The following is a 22,543-nucleotide window of genomic DNA, read 5'->3' on the forward strand; positions in this document are numbered from 1 at the left end:
AAATTTTTAATACCTTAAACCCACATCTATCGCTACCCACCCACACTGCTGTAACATGTAGGCCTACATTTGATAATATACATATAATTTACGCTTATAGACAAAGTCAAATGTTGCAACTGACCCCATATTAGAAGCCATGTTTAAACTCAATATCTTAGCTTGACACAATAGCTTTGACACATGCTAAAGGCCTGTTAGAAGCTAAGAAAACGCTAATAAATAGAAGCAATGTTTTAATGCAGGACTGCGTAATCGTGTCACAGGAAATTGAGTCATCAGTGTCCAATAGTCTATGATCCCAGTGCTTAATGAATCAAGGCTCTTTCTGCCTGGATTCATGTTCATGACGTATTGATGCACGAAAGAGCATGAGACGTAGCATGAGTGAAAGGTTTCTACATATTGCACACTCCCCTAATGTCAACAGGGCATGTCTAATTTCCCAATTCTCAGTATCATAAATAGATACATTGCTTTAATAGTAAACATTTACATTTAAATACACTAAATACATTAAAATTCACTTGATTCAATCAATTGTGCATTTGTTTTTAGTATTAACCTACAATAGCTACATGCTAACACAAGAATTAAGATGCTTTGAAAGAGCTTACACAACGTGTTGAATCATGTTTCTGTTGGAAAGTTTTGTGTCATGTGTGTAGAAAAATATGCTCAGTAACCAAATCCTGTTTTTACATCCGTGGAAGCCTTTTAGCATAACACTTTATACTGAGGGAAATCTGAATTTGTGTAATTGAGTTGCCCTGCAATTTAAAAGTTAAACGATCTTCTGATTTGCCTCTCAGGTCATGTTTAAAAAGGCACAAAGTATTTCTCTTTGTTAACTCTGCAGTTGACCAAGTAAAAGTTTTTTGAGCAAAAGTTTTTCATTGTTGATTTCTGTTATGCTTATCTAAGTTGAGGTGTTTGTCACTTTTGAAGTTGTTTTAGTCCCTATATTAGAAATATGTGAAATGTAACAGTAAATGGGAAAGCTCTATAATGTTAATAATTAAGTTAATCGCATCCTCAAATACCAAGAATATAGACTTTAATAGTACAATCTTATGTAAGCTCACAGCAAACAAGACAAAAAAGTTGATATAAAATGTATACGCAAATATGATTTAAAGGGATAGTTCACCCAAACAAATATAAATTGTCATCATTTACTCACCATCAAGTTGTTCAAACCCTGTATGAGTTTCGTTCTTCTGAACACAAAAGAAGATATTTTAAAGAATGTTGGTAACCAACAGAGGTGGAAAGTAACTAAGTACATTTACTTGAGTACTGTACTTAAGTACACTTTTTGAGTATCTGTACTTTACTGGAGTATTATTTTTTAGGGATACTTTTACTTTTACTTCACTACATTTGAAAGACAAATATCATACTTTTTACTCCACTACATTTCTATCAAGGTCCTCAAAGACGAAAGTCATTTCTGTAGCAGCTTTGCAAGTCAGTGGATGATTTTTTTCTTCTTTAAAATGTTTTTATTTATTTTTTTATTTATTTTTTTGCAGACAGCCTATCAGTAATCACTCATGAAGGGTCATGTGAAGTTTCCTAACAATTTTTTGAACACTGATCAGTTTATAGCAAAATGGAAGAAGACAGTTCCTTGGCAGTGTGTGCATCCATGGCCATCCATGGCCAAAAGTGTGTTTCAGTTTTCTCAAAAGATTAAAGATTTGTTTAGTTGGCATATACTTGACGCATGTCTCATAAAATGTAAACAAATGTAAATGTCTGGGAGCAAGAGAAGAGTAAACAGTTGGGAGAATATCGGATGCGTATCAGAGTATAGGATCCATGCATTCTGCCTTAAAGTGACATCAGCTTTATAAAGAGAGTTGTAACTTTTATACAAGTATTGAAATCAGACATCCCAAGTCTCCCAGAAGTTCTGGGAGTCTCCCACAAATTGATAGTGGCTCCCTGATGCCCGCAAATTAGTTAAAATCTCCCAGAATCTAGAGCGGGCACATGCGCATGTTAGAGAGGGAGGGGGAGCGAGAGACCTTGCGTGTGTGCCTCGAGAAGCGCATGTAAGACAGAGAGCATCCTGATTTCGGCAAATGACATTTCGCAGGTTGGGATGTCTGTGAAATTAGTTTAAGGTGGTCGTATGCTAGCATGTCGGATGGAGCATCACTGACTGGCTTAAACCACCATGAAGGCATAGAGTGCATTTATACAACAATGCAACAATAATAAAATAATGCATACATAAAAAAGAAAATGTACTTTTGATACTTAAGTACTTTTAAAAACAAATACTTCTGTACTTTTACTTAAGTAAAAATCTGTTTTTAGAACTTTTACTTGTAACGGAGGAGTAATATTTGACCAGTAATAGAGTTGTGTACTTTGTCCACCTCTGGTAACCAAACAGTTGACAGCACCCATTGACTTCCATAGTATTATTTACATTTTTTCATACTATGGATGTCAAAGGGGACCAGCAACTGTTTGGTTACCAACATTATTTAAAATATCTTCTTTTGTGTTCAGAAGAAGGAAACTCATACCGGTTTAGAACAACTTGAGGGTGAATAAATAATGAAAGAATTGTCATTTTTGGGTGAACTCCCCCTTTAATAAAAATTGAAAATGCTTGAGAATATCAGCGAAATGCATAATTTTTATATTAACAGACATGGATGCTGGATTCCCTTTGTACACACTTCATGCACTGGATCCTCATTTCCACTGATCTAGAGGAAACTGACATTCATACAGACAGGAAACCACAAACATTTGTTTTTAATATTCAAAAAATGGGTCAAATCAGGCCCAAACACAACACATTTTAAAGTCACCATGAATTCAAAATTCTTATGTTTAAATGGAAGTTTGCAGTGTTTTTTATTCATGATTTATCCGTGCACAGTAATATATTTAAATTAATTTTCTCTTGTAATCTTCAATCCAACACATTAACTTCATTAACTTCCACAATGACTGTTTGTGTTTCCTTAGAATGAACACCAGCCTCTACAGAAGACACTTTTATGTGAAAGAGAATATGACGTAGTCGAATGCACAGCAGTACTGCAGAAAGAACCATGATGACCTGTCCACCGCCAGCAAAGGAGAAGTGAAAGGACTTTCTGCTAATCCACAGGTCACTTATGATTTTTCCTGGATTGGACTTCAGAGAGATGCCCAAAGCCCAACACTGTGGAGATGGACCGGAGGTGAGAATGCAACTAATGTTATGTGGGACGCTGGACAACCCAACACTTTGCATGAAAATTGTGCTGCTGTCTTAAAATCAAATAGTCAAGTGCATGATAATCCTTGCTTTTGGTCTATACCATTTTATTGTATGGAGGACTTTGAACTGATCCTGGTGCAGCAAGAAAACACATGGGAAAAGGCTCTGGAATACTGCAGACAAAACTACATTGATCTGGCCAGTTTAGATGCGATTATTACAGAGGCGAAAGAAAAGAGCAAACCAGGCATGACAGAGGATGTTTGGATTGGTTTTGGGTAAATGGAAATAATGTTGCATATAAGGGCTGGTCTGTGGAGGAAGAGCTCTAGCCAAGTCACTAAAAAGTAAAAAGTCAAATTAAAATTATTTCTTTTGAAGTACTAGCAGCTAGCTTGTTTTCTGATGAATCTTGAGAGAAATAAAGTGAAATCAAGTTTAACACTAACAGTGATCTTTGCAGTGATGAAAAGTATAATTTTTCTAAATTCTAAATATATTGTTGATATATACACACATTCATAACTTGCTAAACTGTAACTTGTCTGCATGAATTACAGTATTTTTGTCTTGAAATAAAGAAGACCATGTAATTTCACTGTCTAAATGCAGTAGCTACTCTTACTTGAGGTTTTCAGCTTGACCACTTTAAGTGTGCTTATATTACAAGCTAATCAAATAATAAAGAAAAGGCAACTATTTCGAAAGTCCTCTTTGACATTTTACCAACTGTAAGTAACTTTGCAACTATGTAAATCAGCATTCATTAGAGTATTAGTACTCTCTGCTTAACACTTTTATTTTGATGCTCCCATAACAGATATTCTACTGACTATAAGTAACTTTGCAACTTGAGTTTAGAGTTACAGTTTGTCTGTTGATGTAAAAACAATTATGTTTATGAAGGTCAAAATTAGCAAAATTGCACAGTATGTGAGCACTTTGTGTTAAAAGGAAAAAAGTGATATAAAGTCATGGGATAGCTTTAATGTTTTTTTGTGACTGGGTATAAAGTAATAATTAAAATAATCTAACAATATAGATCAATAAATTCAATATCTCTGTTACTTACTTTATTGAGAAGATGAGTAGCTATCCTTAACTGAGAAGATGAGTATCCTTAACTGAACAGAGCTGCTCACACTTACATATTCCATTCAAGAGGAAAAACATGATAGGTAGGAAACCAGTTACAATTTTTAAAGTTAATGTATGTAGAGACATTTTAAGAAATAAATTGTGTACCTGTCCAGAGTGTGTTGACAGTCATGTAATTGTATAGCTGAGCTCCAGAAAATCGGTAATGAGGTGGCTTTGACAGTTACATTTGAAAAACAAAAAGGCGGGAATAAAAAACACTAAACTCTAACACAACAATTTCAGCACATAAAGGACAGTTATAAATACAACTGTTACTACATGTAAAGAACCATTAGTGTAAAATAAAATAATAGACACCGTTTTCACAGAATTTATTTTAAAGCAACACTAGGTAAACCTAACTGTTAACGCTCTTGCGAACTGCTTGCGTCGTGCGGAAGCACATTGTAGCCGGAGCTACTTCTCTCTGTTTATGTCTATGACGTGTCACGCAGCTGCAGGTGCTGGACTACTCCGCAGCGGTGCCGACCCGAACCGGACTATACTATATATTTAACGAATACAAACACTCATTATAAGTGTACCGTAGTGATTCAGGATAAGGCCAAAAAAAAAAAAACGTTTGGAAAATGGATTCATGATATACTCACTGATTATATAAATTTTGTACATTTTGAGCACAGAAAAGTTACATAATGTTGCTTGCTTTAAGTACACTAGAATCTTGCAGCATCACCATTGTTTGCAAATCTATTGAGCCCGAAAACAAACTATTCTGTGGACAGGAAATGAGACCATTTCAACATAAAACAAATTTACCACAAACAATCAGAATTTTTGGAAGTGTTTAATTTATTTAAACTCATAAAAAATTCTTACAAACTCATAATTGCGCCTACATTGGTACTCTTAAAGTAAGTTCTGACTATCAATGGTGTATTTTTTGTGTCACACACAGTTGTTCTCTTAAATGCCACATGTAGCAGAAAAAAACCCATCTCAGAGCAAAACAATTTGAACTCTCACTCTTAACCCAATGGAAAGAAAAGGCCTACACATATACAATCAAACACAGCTCTGTTTCCATCTCTCACACCTGTGGTCAAAGACAGATGCACATTTTCATTGTCAGACCACTCACGTATTCTTTAAAACAGGAAATGACTCGGACTCTGTGGGGTTGGTGGCATGTTGCTATAGAAGCCAGAGCAGGAAGTTAGCCTCGAGAATAGTGACACGCAGTGTGGTATAGGCCTAGACCTACATGTTAGAAGCTATAAATGTAGTTTAAAGGGCGGATAGAAAAATACATTCATTATGAAGACAAGTAACTATTTAAATTATTAAACAAGTAGACCTTTTGCATTCTGTTTGATTATTTCACTACCTCTAAACGTGATTACCAAAAGTTATTACAGTAGAAATACTAGCCTACATAAGCACAAAATGTTATTCTTGGTTGAAAGCTTATTTACAGGTGCGACATGCTTGAGATGACAGGGGTATTACGTCCAGAAACCGCTTTCCCTCCTTTTGCTTTGAGTCTTATTTCTTTCCTTTTTTCATTTTGATGGTCTCGTATGTGTCCTGATCATGAGGCTTGAGACCCTGCGATGTGGAGAAGAGAGAGGGACAAAACGGATGTGGTAGAAAGTGAGCGCCATTTCAATAGAAGCTATACCAGATCAACCACAGGCTTCAGAAATTTAACATGAATCCGTTAAATGCCATGAAAAACCTGCATGCTATCATTATTCACAATATAAGAGCCTGGATTTAAACTCCTTAAAACAATTATATGGATTTAATGCTGCCTTCCTGGCTATCAGAATAATCTTAAATATGAGTTTCCTAAGGAAAAATTGGACATGAATGCCCTGTCAACTCATATTACACAGTGGAAAGCTCGGGGTAATAAACATGACGGAGGGGGAAACGTCACGATTGCTGCTGTGACAGCTACTCTTGATTTGTAAATGTTTTTCCATATCAGCTACATCGCCTTTTCTTTAAAGAAGTGAATATTTGGGTTGCATTTATGAAAAGCCATTTGAAGTGTATTGTTTGTTTTATACACAGCGAAAATAGCCTGTATTTTACAGAAATTCCAGAACTGTCAGCGGACTAGATAACTGCGGCGAATGTTTATATGATTGTCAGTGAATGGGACGCCAAATATAATTTTAGCTTTAGGATTTCCCCAATAAATAGGCAAGAATAAATCATGTCCTTTCCGACAACAAAGCACTTGAACGCGTAATCACGGCTTTAAAAGTGGGAAGTAGGAAATTTCCGATAGCATGTGAAGGCAGCATTAGCTTATACCTAGACTCCGGGTGAAGCCATTGAAAGATGTTACCATAGGCCTATAGTTTCACAAATAAATAATACTCGAAAAAACATGTACATGATGTAGGTATTTTAATACATTTTGAATAGTTATTTTGTAAATAAATAAATACCGACCAAACTTATTAGGCTAACGGATAACATTTGACGGATAACAGCCCAACATAACTTATGCCGGTTTTAAAGCACAAGGTGAGTATATATATATATGTATTTTTTCATTTTTTTTTTACTTTTTACTCTCCTTTATTTGTTTAATAAAAGCCTACTTTAAGATATATTTATAGTTAATAGAGCATTTAGCAGTTTATTGCTAAATTTAGCTTAGCCCTCCCTAACCAAAAATACTGCAGTTGTTAAATGTAGAAAAATGCAGTTTTTTGGACATGAAAAAAATGCAATATTGCAGTTTTACTTCAATGTACTGCATTTATATTGCATCTAAACATCATTATACTGCAAATCTGCAGTTATACTACATTATACTGCAGTTTTACTTCAATGTACTGCAGTTATTTTTTGTAAGGGCTTTGTAATTTACAAGTAATCTGCCTGCGACATCTGGTTGCCATGACAACTTCATGCGCAGTCATAGTAAATTCACTTCAAATGTTATTATTTATAGAGTTAAGCTTGGTACATACTTCACAAGAATAAAGAAATTAGTTTGTTTTCTTGAGGTGGCAAGAACAAAGTTCGTTCCAGCCAGGACATTCCATACTTCACGAGAAACGCAGGTGTCGAACCCCGCTCACTTTAAATTTCAGATCAATTACACAATAGTTCTCGGAAAAAGAAAATAGAAAAGAAAGAAGAGAAAAAAGTTCTTCACAGATGATGTAACGAGAACAAGCTGCGAGAACTCCCAAACCAGGGCTGCGAGAAACAAAATGACGTAATTTTGTTCTCGCAGCCCTGTACTTTTTTCTTGTGGGTGTCCGAGAACTATTGTGTGATTGGTCAGAAATTTAAAGTGGCACCTGTTCGGCACCCGCTTTTCTCGTGAAGTATTTCTTGTTCTTGCCACCTCGAGGAAACAAACAAATGTCTTTGTTCTTGTGGAGTATGTATCAAGCTTTACACAGAGTGTGAATATGTAGATTTACTATAGTAAAGCTAAAATGTAATTAAAATGGTGACCAAACCCGACTGGCTCGGTCTGCAGAATACAGAATATAGACATACACACAAGAAAGGTAAATTCTACTGTTACACAAAGTATTAAACAACCACAACACAACAAGAATACCTCATAAACCCCTTCACCGGCATCTTTCTTCTGTAAACAAACAGAAAGAAGAAAACATTTAGAAAGGCTGTAACAAAGATGAAACGTGTGGCTACACACAGGGCTTTTGAAAGCTCAGTGAGTCATGGTCAAATTAATTTCAAACCATTTTCTTTTGTTGCAATACACCAATTGTGCAACACTGTGACTATAATAAGCCTTCTGAAAAGGATGCACGCTTGATCTGTACAGGCAGAGGACTTGTGTGAAAGGTTGCATGCTGAAAAGCTGTTTAGCAATTTTTTAGAACGGACTTCACACAATGATCACGACAGGATGCAAAAGTGTGAAGGGGGAGGAGAGGGACAGTTAGCGAAGAAAGATACATTTTAAGATTGAAACATAAGATTGAGTCTTCAGAGACTCAAATTTGACAGTAACACTGTGCTCCTTCAGTCAGGTTAGGGTTCATTTTAAGGATATTAATAGTTAACCTGCATAAATATCATGCACTGGTCTCAGAATGTGCCGGCCATCGATACAGCCGTTTGTGTTCAATTCACATTACGCCACATTGTTTCGTTCTAGCAGTTTTATAATGGTTTTTCTATATTTTATCATTTGTTTTATGAAAAAAGAATATAATATGTAAACAAATCACACAGATACACGTATATAAATATATGTATATATATCTAGAACATAACATGAAAATAATTTAGCATGGATGGATGGACGGATAGTCTTACCCCTGAAAGCTTCTCGGCTTGTTTACTTCGCATCTGCAAGATGGATGGATGGATAGATGGATAGATAGATAGATAGATAGATTATTGTAGATGGATAGATAGATAGATTATTGTTTTTTTTACAAAAGAATATTGTTTTACAGAAGATTATATATATACACACACACACACACACACACACACACAGACATACCTATTAGTGCTGGGGAAAAATTAATCGTGATTAAACACATCCAAATAACAAGTATGTGTTTACATAATATGTGTGTGTGTATTGTGTATAATTATGATGTATATTTGAATACACACACATGCATGTGTAGATATTTAAGAAATATTTGCATGTCTATACTGTATATATAATTTATCTTATATATAAATATATTTTTTTATAAAAATATAACATTTTTCTGAAATATATACATGCATGTGTGTATTCAAATATACATAATAATTATACACAACACACACACATATATTATGTAAACACAAACTTTTATTTTGGATGTGATTAATCACAATACATTTTTTTTCCAGCACTAATACCTATATATAGATATTTTATATAAAAAGGATCCATGCTTGTTCTGTACAGTATATATATTTACATATACACATATATATAAAATATATAGATAGATATTAGTTACATAGATAGTTGTTTGTATTAAATTATAAGACAAAGATAACAAAGGTTAAGATAATAGCTTTTTACTAAATGATTTCAGGATGGCACTTATATCAGGGCTATTTTATGAGATTTAAACTAGCCTTGAACAAATTATTCAATTTATTCAAATCATTTATACCAATTATTCACTCACTTGATATCACATGTAAAATACAAAAGTGGAAAAAAACACTTTTAACCTAACTTTTGTAAGTACATGAAAATTAACCTCCAACTTTGACAGTCTTAATTAATTGAACACACACACACACACACACACACAAATGTCCAGACTTTCAGAGTTTGAACTGAGTTAAACAAAGATTCAATCACATATAAAGTACCTTCATTCTGCAGTACAGGACCGTGAGAACAATCCCATAGACGAACAGAATCGCGTCCAAGATGTAGCATATCTGCGGCTCTCTCATACTCACAGCGTCTAAACAAACAAAAAAATTTAAACAATATATCGTGCTTCAGCTAAAGATTTTATGACAATTATTAACAATGCTAATATGATTTTTCTTATTACATAAAACGGCCTGAGAGTCATTGCTTCGCATATAAACTCAGTTACACTTTATTTTACAGTGTCCGTTACACATTTTACATGTAGTTACAATAGTAATAACAGTCAAATATGCAGTTACACTCTAAAAAAAAATAGAGTGTATGGCACCAAAATGGTTCTTGGCTCGTAATCATAGGGGAACCTTTTTAAGTGCTATATAGCACCAATGTTGGTGTTTCAGTTGTTCTTCAGCAGTTCTTCAGAGGTTCTTTGACTAAGGTGCTATATAGCACCACTAACTAATGTGCTATATAGCATCGCTACCATATACAGAACATGTTAAGATATGGTGCTATATAGCATCGCTACCATATACAGAACATGTTAAGATATGGTGCTATATAGCACCGCTACCATATACAGAACATGTTGAGATATGGTGCTATATAGCACCGCTACCATATACAGAACATGTTAAGATATGGTGCTATATAGCACAGCTACCATATACAGAACATGTTAAGATGTGGTGCTATATAGCACCGCTACCATATACAGAACATGTTGAGATATGGTGCTATATAGCACAGCTACCATATACAGAACATGTTAAGATATGGTGCTATATAGCACCGCTACCATATACAGAACATGTTGAGATATGGTGCTATATAGCACCGCTACCATATACAGAACATGTTAAGATATGGTGCTATATAGCACTGCTACCATATACAGAACATGTTAAGATATGGTGCTATATAGCACCGCTACCATATAAAGAACATGTTGAGATATGGTGCTATATAGCACCGCTACCATATACAGAACATGTTAAGATATGGTGCTATATAGCACCACTACCATATACAGAACATGTTAAGATGTAAGTGGATATAAGATAAAATATAAGATAAAAAAGTGGTTCCTCTATGATTACGACGAAGAACCATTTTTGGTGCTATATAGAACCTTTTTTTTTTGAGTGTACATGCAACTAACCCTAAACCAAACCCTAATCATACTCTAACCCTATAGTAAGTACTATTACTCAGTACTTAATTGTATAATTACACTGTAACAATAAAGTGTAACCCTTTATTTTAAGGTGTGATACAACGTAATTATATATTTAAGTACTGAGTGATATTAGTGAACTACATACTTACTATAGGGTTAGAGTATGATTAGGGTTTGGTTTGAATGTAATTATGCATAATTTATAGTTATTACTATAGTAATTACACGTGTAACAAGGACACTGTAAAATAAAATGAAATGATACCACAAAATGTATTTTAATGCATTATCAATTTTCACTTGATAAATTCTTTACACATTTGTGGTCATTAGTAAATTACAAAAACGGATGCATCATTAATAATACCGATGATGCATATGCATCGCATGGTTCGAACTGTATGAAAGTATTGGTGATGCTATTATATTGTTTATATGAAAGATAAGACATCACTTGTGTTTGCAATACCAACAAACTACGATTTACGGGAATATTGTGTACCATGACATTCAAGTTCACATAAGAAATCAATATCTGCTGTAACAGTTTGGATATTATACACTGAAAATACAGAAATTCATTTGTAAATAAAGCTTTCTGTGAGAAACTACGTCTCTGCAAAGTGTTAATAAGCGATACTAGGTGTTAAAAGCTATGGTGAGAGCATGGGTGATGCTTAGTAACATGTCCTACAGAATAGTGTTACTTCTCTTTTCGCGGAAATACTCAAGCACAGGCATGGAACCGATGACCACACGCTCATAATGAATCCATTACTATTGAAAAACACAGCTCAGCATAACCTAATATAGACTGACGCAGTGGCTCGCTATATTAAAATACTCAAACATCGTGTTGCTCAGATATATGAAAATACTGTTGGTTGATCAAGATGCATGATTTTTGTCTCTCATAGCCGAATGACACTTTACACTCGTCACCCACATTTGAAAAGTAATGCATTGACTAAATGAATAATAGAAAATACTACAAAGCTCAATTCTTTAAACCTAGCTGTTTAGGGGTTCAATAGCAGATAGGGAACCAATAACCAGCACGAACATCGCAAGAACCAGTTTCCACAGTCACTAGTCAATACATTGTCGTTGTCGTTGAAAGGGTCATATTTGTGTGGTTCAAGCTTTGTTTACAGAATAAAGAGAGGCTACTTCCTGGCAACAGTTTCATTTCAAACAGCATTTCAATGTTCTGATGTAGGAAGGCTTCACAACAGAAGATGCAAAAAGTGAACTTGATTAACCAACAAAGCCTCTGACTTTACTATTCACTTCACTTTTTTCCACAAATGCTATATTGCAAGAGTGGAAAATGCGCATTGGGTTTTTAAGGTTCATTTTAAAAGTGCTGCCAAAATACAGAAGCAAAACCGTGTATGAAATCCTGGCATACTTCCACATTCACGATCATAAGCGCACTATTCTTAGAGGGATTATTTCATTATTTACGAACAAATTAGAAACAAAACTGTTTGTCTCTAAAAACACAACGGTGATCGCAATATTACGCTTCACAAGTTTAGTGGAGAAAATGACTACCTGAAAACGAAAAAAAAAAACACCATGAAAAAGACACTTTTCACACTAGTTTGTTGTACATTAAAAACAAAAAAAATTTTTGTTGTAGGCCTTCCCTAAAAAGGGAAAGTTGTTAATGCAATACATTTGCATTCATTAATTGACGATTTAAATGATTTAAAATGTTTCAAGTTTCTCTCTCAACCTGTAACCTCTGTACCGACATGGGCACACGAAACACAACCAAGCCAATTCCTTGTGATTTGCGTCGCTCGTTTGAGATTTTAAAAAAAGCGTTAACATTTAACACTTACCAGCAATGCCGAAACTGATCCAAAGAGGAAGAAAAGAGAAGGGCATCTTCATCCTCATCCAAAACTTGGGCTTTGCTCAATACAACCTCACTGGACACACACCTCCAGAGAAAACTTTTAAGTCAACTGATGTGAAAAGCACATCAGAGGCAGACAAGAGGGAAGTTGTGGTGAAAATATGTCAGTTTTGAAGTTTAAACCTCCCCCACCCATAAGTGACGAAGAGGAAAAAGGGCCGAAAGCCATGTGATCTGCTTTAGACCACAGATCCTTGGAAATGCTGAATCAGTATTTGACCCTATATGGCTGCTTTAAAAACTACTTAATTGTAATTATTTCATACAAACATATATACACACACACACACACACACACAGTACCGGTCAAAAGTTTAGAAACATTACTGTTTTTTATGTTTTTGAAATAAGTCTCGTACGTTCACCAAGGCTACATTTATTTAATCAAAAATACACAAAACAACAGTAATATTGTGAAATATTATTACAATTTAAAATAATGGTTTTCTATTTTAATATACTTTAAAATATAATTTATTTCTGTGATGTCAAAGCTGAATTTTCAGCATCATTACTCCAGTCTTCAGTGTCACAAGAATCCTTCAGAAATCATTCTAAAAGAACAGCAATTATTTCAAATAGAAATATTGTGTAACAATATACACTACCGTTCAAAAATTTAGGGACAGCATTTTTTTTCTTTTTCTAGAAAGAAATGAATACTTTTATTCAGTGAGGATGCGTTAAATTGATTAAAAAATAACAGTAAAGATGTCTATTTTAGGGGTGTAACGGTACACAAAACTGACGGTTCGGTATGTACCTCGGTTTTGAAGTCACGGTTCGGTACGAGTTCGGTACAGCAGTTTTACAAAATTGCTTTTTATTTTTATTAAACAGTGGTTTACTGGAGAAGAAAAAAAGTGTCTGTCCTTGAATGAATTAAATTATAACAAAGTTTATTGAAGATATTTCTGTAAATTATATAGTTTAAGGGAGCCCTTACTTGCACATTAATATTAAGCCCAAACTATTAGCCTAAATTCAGTTGCTATTTATTTTTTAGATATAATCAACACTCAAATAACACATTGTATGCAAACATGTAAACTTCACATAAGGCAGTTTTTGCATTAACTTCGAAATCTAATTATAAAATAATTTTCTCCAATTCGTTGTTGAAATATAATCATTTATTCACAGTGGCTGTCATTTTCATTACAGGTTTATTCAAACATACATTAAATAATCAAGACATCCCTAACAGGTTAAGTAGAATATAATGAATATATAGGCTAATATAGAGCATATATTTAGTGAAAGAGTTGATTTTTCTAGTGAATAAAATTCTGTGGACACTGAATGACTGCCTGAGGTAAATGTGATGCTAACGTTACATGACATTGTTTAGTTTACAAGCAGTTATATTGAGGTCTTTCTGCCGTTGAAACACTGATTTAGCGATTACACCACATATATATATATATATATATATGACAGTAAGTTGTAATGTATCCTCAGCATACCTTCAGATGGCCATTCAGGTTTATTCTTTAGGAAGAGATGATCGATCGCCTTCACAGATGATCGCGTTCACGCGCGTGCACGTCGCGCGGCCGCTTGAACTGTGATCAGGGACGCCACATATAGCGTCAAAACGGCATTTATCGTTTGAATTTCGTGATAAAATGGACTGAATACTTAATAGGTTCGTGTGGGAACTCGGATTGAAGTGTGTTCCGCGCTTAAAACAATCCGACTGTGAACTGTTAAAGATTACACTCGGAAACTGTTCGGTACGACACCCCTAGTCTATTTAGAATAAATGCTGTTCTTTTAAACTTTATATTTATCAATAAATCCTGAAAAAAGTATCAAAGATTACAAAAAGATATTAAGCAGCACAACCGTTTCAAATCATCATATCTGAGTGATTTCTGAAGGATCATGTGACACTGAACACTGGAGTAATGATGCTGAAAATTCAGCTTTGCTTCACAGAAATAAATTACATTTTAAAGTATATTAAAATAGAAAACCATTATTTGAAATCGTAATAATATTTCACAATATTACAGTTTTTTCTGTATTTTTTATTAAATAAATGCGCATTATGAGCATAAGACTTCTTTCAAAAACATAAAAAATTGTCAAATTTGTACTTTTACAACCAGATCGTTGCATTGCAGAACTGGTAATGTGGCCTTCCTTGTTGATAAAAGCACCCGCTGAATATAAAGAATACAAATATGAGTTTTTTTCCCCTCAATTTTTAAAATATTTATTAGGTTTCATAAGCATTTACACAGAGAAATAAGAGGAACTTCTGTCGTAACCACTAGAATGGATCGCAAAGACAGAATCATAATCAGACACTCAGAGCAGCCACCGGGGTCCTCAGCGGTCCACTTCCCCAAACACGATGTCCTGGGTGCCTATGGGAAGAGACAACAGCGTGTTTCAGGACACCATCATAACGGTTACGAAACACTGAATCATTTTATACCTTCTCCTATCCCAGTTTCATTTTCAGAAACACTGCATTAAGCATAAGTAAAAACTGGAACTGGCAGACTGAAACAACTGACTGCAATATCCCTTCACTTCCTCTGTTGAGACATTACGATCCGCCTTGTTTTTCATGTAAAAGCGGCGCACAAACATTTGTAAATTCAATGTGTCTAGATGCAGTTTCCTCTTTTTCCAGTCATCTGTACAGAACTGCTCGTTATGCTGCTTGATATTGCAAACGTATTTCTTACCCTACTATTTTAATGTATTGTGGCCTGTAGCGCGAATAGTTCACAGTTTACTGCGCTGTTATTCTTAATCTCGTTATTTCCCTAATGAATCGGAAGTCGCATGTTCACCGAAAATAGCTTACTTCTGCAATGCAAAATAAGGTGGATGCATTTATAATGAACACTGTTCTTAGTTACGGATGGAATGTATATTAATTGAAAACACACACACGTTATTTCACTGCACTGACCAACATCTCATTTTAACTTTCTTTAATATGCCATTAACAAGCAATCAATGCATATGAAATTAACATTACGTTTTCATGACATTTGTAACTATATAAATGCTCCTCAATTAATGATCTGTAAAGCATTATATTATTATAATATAAAGTAGGATTCTGACTGTCAATGGGTTTTGCGTGTTCACAGGCATATAAATAAGCAGAAAGTGTGCAAAAGCTCAATGGATCATTGAAGTCTTTGGCAAATGACAGAAAATTTACGCAAATTAAACACTTGTAAGCCCAGTGTAAACTGTGGCTCTGTTTATTTGAGAAGTCTGGTATAGCAACACTTGGGCGGGACAAAAAAGAAAGATCTATCTAGTCAAGTTGTCTGTTGCTTTAAATGCTCGGGTTGCTTAAAGCAGGATGGATTCTGATTGGCTGTCAATCAGCTGGATCAGCTTTTTGTTGTTCATCAGCTGGATAAAATCATTCTGAAAGTGATTCCAAAGATATTGTTTCTTTACGTGGGTTGTGCATCGGCACGGCTCCTCAGCGCGGATGAATCCAATGTTTTGAGGAGTTTGTGCTGCTGTCAGTCACTGTAAGTGTGGATACGGTACTTCAGAATCACAGATGTCTTGAAAGTATGACCAAAATACGAAATTTTCACCGCAAAATGTCATCTGAATAAGTAACAAGTCTGCCACTTTATTTCTGACCAACTGAGAAAAAAAAGCATGACAATAAATCGCGCTACCAACGGTGATTAAATCTAACGATCGCTCCTATCAAATCAAACCGTACAAATTATTATTATACTTCGTTCTCAAATTGTTAAATGGTAACAACATCAGCACTGCGTGACTACATGTACAAACCCGATTCCAAAAAAGTTGGGACACTGTACAAATTGTGAATAAAAACAGAATGCAATGGATGTTTCAAATTCAATATTTTATTCAGAATACAACATAGATACATATCAAATGAGAACTGAGAAAATAAGTTGATTTTAAATTTCATGGCCTCAACACATCTCTGTGTGGCATCCCCTCTTCTTTTTTATAACGTCTGGGGACTGAGGAGACAAGTTGCTCAAGTTTAGGAACAGGAATGTTGTCCCATTCTTGTCTAATACAGGCTTCTAGTTGCTCAACTGTCGTCTTTGTCGCATCTTCCTCTTTATGATGCGCCAAATGTTTTCTATGGGTGAAAGATCTGGACTGCAGGCTGGCCATTTCAGTACCCGGATCCTTCCTCTACGCAGCCATGATGTTGTAATCGATGCGGTACGTGGTCTGGCATTGTCATGTTGGAAAATGCAAGGTCTTCCCTGAAAGAGACGACGTCTGGATGGGAGCATATGTTGTTCTAGAACTTGGATACACCTTTCAGCATTGATGGTGCCTTTCCAGATGTGTAAGCTGCCCATGCCAGACGCACTCATGCAACCCCATACCATCAGAGATGCAGGCTTCTGAACGGAGCGCTGATAACAACTTGGGTCGTCCTTGTCCTCTTTAGTCCGGATGACATGGCGTCCCAGTTTTCCAAAAAGAACTTCAAATTTTGATTCGTCTGACCACAGAACAGTTTTCCACTTTGCCACAGTCCACTTTAAATGAGCCTTGGCCCAGAGAAAACGCCTGCGCTTCTGGATCATGTTTAGATATGGCTTCTTTTTTGACCTATAGAGTTTTAGCCGGCAACGGCGAATGGCACGGTGGATTGTGTTCACCGTATTCCTGAGCCCATGTTGTGATTTCCATTACAGTAGCATTCCTGTCTGTGATGCAGTGCCGTCTAAGGGCCCGAAGATCACGGGCATCCAATATGGTTTTCCGGCCTTGACCCGAACTTTCGGGGGTGGGACTGGGCGCTGAACATGCTGATCGGTTGAGCACACGCAGCATTTTATTTCAACCGGCATTTTTAAAAGTCTTTTGCGAGGTTCGTTCTGCGTTCAGTAAATATCAGTCTTGCTCTTTCTGTCCAATTGCGCGCGTTGTCTCAGCAATCGCACGATCAATGTCCGTGATAGCTGATAACAACATGCGTTGTCTTATTTTAAATCTAGCTTTACAAGCTTTCAGAATACGCTTTAGTATCAGTGCTCGTCTCTTTTCCGGCATTTTGTTAATTATCTCTTTAGTAAACCAATACATAACTAGCAAAAGCAGCGCTGCTTGCATCTCCTCTATACTTGTTATTGTTGCAGATAGTATCGCACAAATTATCACTGTCGGTCGCTGACTGGGAGGAGCAGTCGCGCGCAGTTCCACGTCTCTGGACTAATTTGCCTAATCTTCGCGGTACTTTAGACCGCAGTGGAAACGCAGACAGTAGCAGGTCTGGGGGGAAAAAAGTTCCTGTAAAAAATGTTCCTGGTACAAATTGTTCAGGGTAATTTCCGGGGAAACGGGGCTTAAGTTGCAATTTGTCCCAACTGTCCCAACTTTTTTGGATTGTGTACCTCTCATGAAATCCAAAATGAGCCAATATTTGGCATGACATTTCAAAATGTCGCACTTTCAACATTTGATATGTTATCTATATTCTATTGTGAATAAAATAAGTTTATGAGATTTGTAAATTATTGCCTTTCTTTTTTATTCACAATTTGTACAGTGTCCCAACTTTTTTGGAATCGGCTTTGTATTTAGTGTGTGTGTGTGTTAGCGTTACCTGTAGATTTCAATTTCTGTAAAGTCTAATCTTTTGCTTTGGGTGAATCTCCAGTTGTCACTGAGGATTGTCGTTTGGACCTTTCTGGATTACAATCCGCCATCAAAATGGTAAGTTTAATTATCCCAGCTAATGTGAGAAAGGCTATAAATGATCCACCACCTGCAGCATCCTCACATGCGATAAAGACTACTAGCAGGAACTCCTTTATGTATACAGACGTGACGTAATGATGCAAAAACGAATGGCGCCATGCTCAAATTTCCCACGGAAAGCCACCAGTACCACACATTATTTTATTTTTTTTTTCAATTACAACACATTATTACAAGCTTACCGTTGTGAATCGAGCTAAGGTAAGGAGACAGTTTTGAACACTAGCTGATTATGTACTTGCTCAAAAATGATCCAAAATCAATTTTTAACCCAAAAAAGTTGTGGACTGTAGCTTTAACGCAACATCCATTTGTCCATCATCATTTACTTTACTTTACAACATCAGTAACTTTTTTGAGGATTTTAGGAGGGCAGGTAAAAATCTGAACCATCCAACCTGGAAAAAACCTTGGTGTTGAACCCTGATATATTAAAAGGCACAGCTAAATGTGACATTTATTATAATGGGTTTAAGTGAAGATTATTTTAATGAAGGCGTTATATTTTTTAAAAGCCTAATAAATGTTAAAATCGATAGCTTTCAATTATACTGCAATATTGAATGGCTATAAATAATGGCTAAAATTGAGGGGGGAAAAAATAATTTAGAAACATCTGTATCCGTGATTCTGGCCTTCATTCATAATGCTTAGTAAAAAGATGCCACTAAACAAATATTTAAAATATACTGTCGATATTGTTTCTACATTATTTTAGAGATTCAATGTGGAAGGTATTACAACATAAAAAATATATTACAAATTTTAATGTTAGGTACGATTAATTATGGGGGAAAAATTGCAATACATTTTTTTGTTTAATCGATTGAGAGCACTAATAAATATTTTATCATCATCAACTGTTCAAACTCTTCAAAACAAATGTGCAGTTAGTTCAGCAACAAATTGATGTGACATGCAAATCTCTGTACTTAACTTAAACACAGACAGAACTGAGATGTTGAACTATAAGAGAGTGAAGAACTAGTTCTTACCGATGATTGCCACCACATCAGCAAGCATGTGTCCTTTAGACATTTTATCTAAACCAGCCTGCGAAAAACAGACCACAGCATTGAGCAACATCACAACACAAAGAGGAAAAACAACAAGACCAAGCCTGCAGTATGTGCACTTTACAATAAGGTTTCATTAGAATGAACAATACTTCTACAGCCTTTATTAATTTTTACTAATACATTATTAAAATCTAATGTTTTATTTGGTAAAATGTATTAATGCACTGTGAACTAACACTGTTGCCTCTGGCTTGGCGTGCTCAGTTGGGGACACTAAATTTTTCAACTAAACATCGAAATACATCTAAATAATAAACTAAATTAACCATTTAAACTAAATTACTGATCAAATTATTGATCTAAAGCCCACACTGTCACTGTATGATACTTGAAATTTTTCCAGAATGGCTATACAGCTGAATAAAATGATGCTGCATTATTTTCCTGTTTAACACTGTAAAGCTGCTTTGAAACAATCTACATTGTTAAAAGCGCTATATAAATAAAGTTGACTTGACTTTACATGAACAAATACAGTAACCAATGAACTGCTCATGGTTAGGTCATGTTAGTTAATACATGAACTAATGTTAACTAATGAAACATTGTAAAGTGTTACCAGTATTTGAAGCCTTTCTACATGCACTACTAAAAGTTTGGGGACACTACAACTGCATGACTGAAATTTGACTATATGACTGACTGAATATTTTTTATTTATTTATTTATTTTTTGAAGAGGAAAAGGAATCAATACTTTTATTTAGCAATGATGCTTTAAATCGATACACAAATGATGACAATCCTGAAAAAGTGAATCAAGGCTTCTACAAAATTAAGTAGCACAACTGCTTTCAACATTGATAATAATAATAATAAATGTTTCTTGAGCAGCAAATCATCATATTAGAATGATTTCTGAAGGATCATGTGACACTGAAGACTGGAGTAATGATGCTGAAAATACAGCTTTGATCACAGGAATAAATTACATTTTAAAATATTTTAATTTGTAATATTTCACTATATTATCATTAAACAATATTACTGTTTTTACTGTATTTTGATCAAATATATGCAGCCTTGGTGAGCAGAAGAGAACAATTTCAAAAAGCAAAAGATCTTTCTGACCCCAAACTTTTGAATTGTAGTGTATGTTCCTTTTATTATTTACAAAGCTTATTTTATATTATGTATTATGCATTGTTTTTTGGTGAGTGCATTAACAATAAATCAAAATTAGTAAACTGATTTAATTACCAAGTGAGCAAAGCCAGGTGCCTTGATCTTGCAGCGGTAAGGCCTGCTGGACCCGTCAGACACCAGATACACACCAAACTCACCCTGCAGAACAACACAACTGACTTCAGGGAAGGGAATATAACCATTCTGTAGTTATTATAAGTATAGTTGTATTTATCGGCAGTCTGGTGCCAAATTACGAGATCAGTTCAGATTTCAGCAGAATCAAAAAGTAAAATACACTGGTTGCATTGTAGGCTTTCGATTGACCAAAAAGAACCAGGGGCCAGTTGCATGAACTTTTAAGACTAGTCTTACAAGTAAGTCATCAAATCTTTTTCTCTTTTTTATAGTCAGTTACATAAAAACCTAGATTGGTCTAATTTGATACAGAAAGGTAACGGCTGTTTCACACCTCAAGCGTGAGCTTTGTGTCAGCTTCACGTCAGCGTAACTACACTGTCACTGCAGCTGCGCGAGAGAGTATTCACACTGGAAGCAAACATTTTCTATCCACTTTTTCACAGACATAGATGAAAATTGTTCATTTTGTTCTTTGCAACCAGAAAGTGTACCTCATATTTTTTGCCACTGTCAATATACAAAGAGGTTATGGTGGGAAGTTTCTACATTTATTAATGACAAATTGGAATGCAATTTTCTTTTGTTATACGAACATGCAATATTTGTTTGTTTTTTTCAAATAAGAAAACAGTCTGGAAAATGAAGCTTATATTTTTAAATATGATTTTAAATATATTTTTGCAAATTTAGTAATCAGAAACCTTTTTTTCTGTGGTATTGAAAGAATTAGAAATGATATGGTTTCCCTTAAGAACAGTACAAACAAAAAAAGCTGTTAAAACCATTCATTTATTGAATACATTTAAAATCTTGTGAAAAAAAGCCTTTTATTGTTTGTTTGGTCTATTATGTGTTTATTCACTTCCTTGTATTTTATATTTTTGTATCCTTAAACCTGGATTTTTTTTCTTGTTTTGATTTATTTGTTCCTGTTCTTTAACTGTTGTTCAAGCAATAAAAAAAAAAAAAAAGTTAAAATAAATTAAAAAAGTATTCACACTTTCTTTCCAAAGACTACTATATTTCTTTTTCGAAGTTGGTCATTTATACACTTAAAGTTTGTTAACATAGGAGTTGTAACTTTCACCCAAACTGAATAATTAAAAAGAGTTTAAATGTGTAAATCTTCTATAAATATATTGATTCATCATTTTCTTTTCTGACATACTCCAGTTCTTGTTTAAACATACTTGACATGCTTATTTTGAGCACTTTTTGTGTGAAATCATATTTAAGTCGTACATTAAAAGTGTGCTTTTACTTTAATCAAGCGTCAGCAGCGCAGCGAAAATAGGCTCGGCGCCGAAACCCCCGCTTCACTGCTGCTCACATGACACTCTTGCTCCCGGTGTGAATGCTCTCATTGCTTACCATGCACAACGGAAAAAATATGTGTTGCTCACACTTGCGGTGTGAAACAGCTGTAAGACTGATTCATTAACTGCTAGTTGATCATACTAGCTCTTAACATAATGGCCGTTTAAGCAACCGACCCCATATTGTAAGAATAATTTATCCGGGAATCAGACATACACTGGTCGTGCTGTGTTGTGGCATTGCTGAATAAAAACAGCACCACAAAAAAAGTACCTTTACACAGCACCGCGGAGACAACAAGTTTAGAAACCCACATTCCCCACATGTGCATGCTGAGG

The 22,543-nt window shown here is 35.0% G+C and overlaps 2 protein-coding genes across 2 annotated transcripts in view; both read right to left on the reverse strand.

The window, feature by feature from the left end:
- Positions 1-4,236: 4,236 nt before the first annotated feature.
- On the reverse strand, positions 4,237-12,881 carry fcer1g (Fc epsilon receptor IgFc epsilon receptor Ig). Its single transcript, XM_079842012.1, has 5 exons — positions 12,714-12,881; positions 9,674-9,771; positions 8,660-8,692; positions 7,932-7,961; positions 4,237-5,941 (listed from the first exon to the last, which is right to left on the reverse strand). Exons 1-5 carry the CDS (start codon positions 12,769-12,771, stop codon positions 5,879-5,881), a joined length of 282 nt encoding a protein of 93 aa, XP_079698138.1. The 5' UTR covers positions 12,772-12,881; the 3' UTR covers positions 4,237-5,878.
- A 2,116-nt stretch (positions 12,882-14,997) lies between these two features.
- The window catches only part of ndufs2 (NADH:ubiquinone oxidoreductase core subunit S2), a 28,954-nt gene continuing 21,408 nt past the window's right edge, over positions 14,998-22,543 (reverse strand). The window contains exons 12-14 of the mRNA XM_079841980.1: positions 20,823-20,906; positions 19,540-19,597; positions 14,998-15,165 (exon numbers count right to left, since the gene is read on the reverse strand). Of these exons, the coding sequence (XP_079698106.1) occupies positions 15,128-15,165; positions 19,540-19,597; positions 20,823-20,906 (180 nt within the window). The 3' untranslated portion in view covers positions 14,998-15,127. The remainder of the gene's footprint in view (positions 15,166-19,539; positions 19,598-20,822; positions 20,907-22,543) is intronic.

This window comes from Gobio gobio, assembly GCF_949357685.1.
Source record: "Gobio gobio genome assembly, chromosome: 2".
Classification (NCBI taxonomy): domain Eukaryota; kingdom Metazoa; phylum Chordata; class Actinopteri; order Cypriniformes; family Gobionidae; genus Gobio; species Gobio gobio.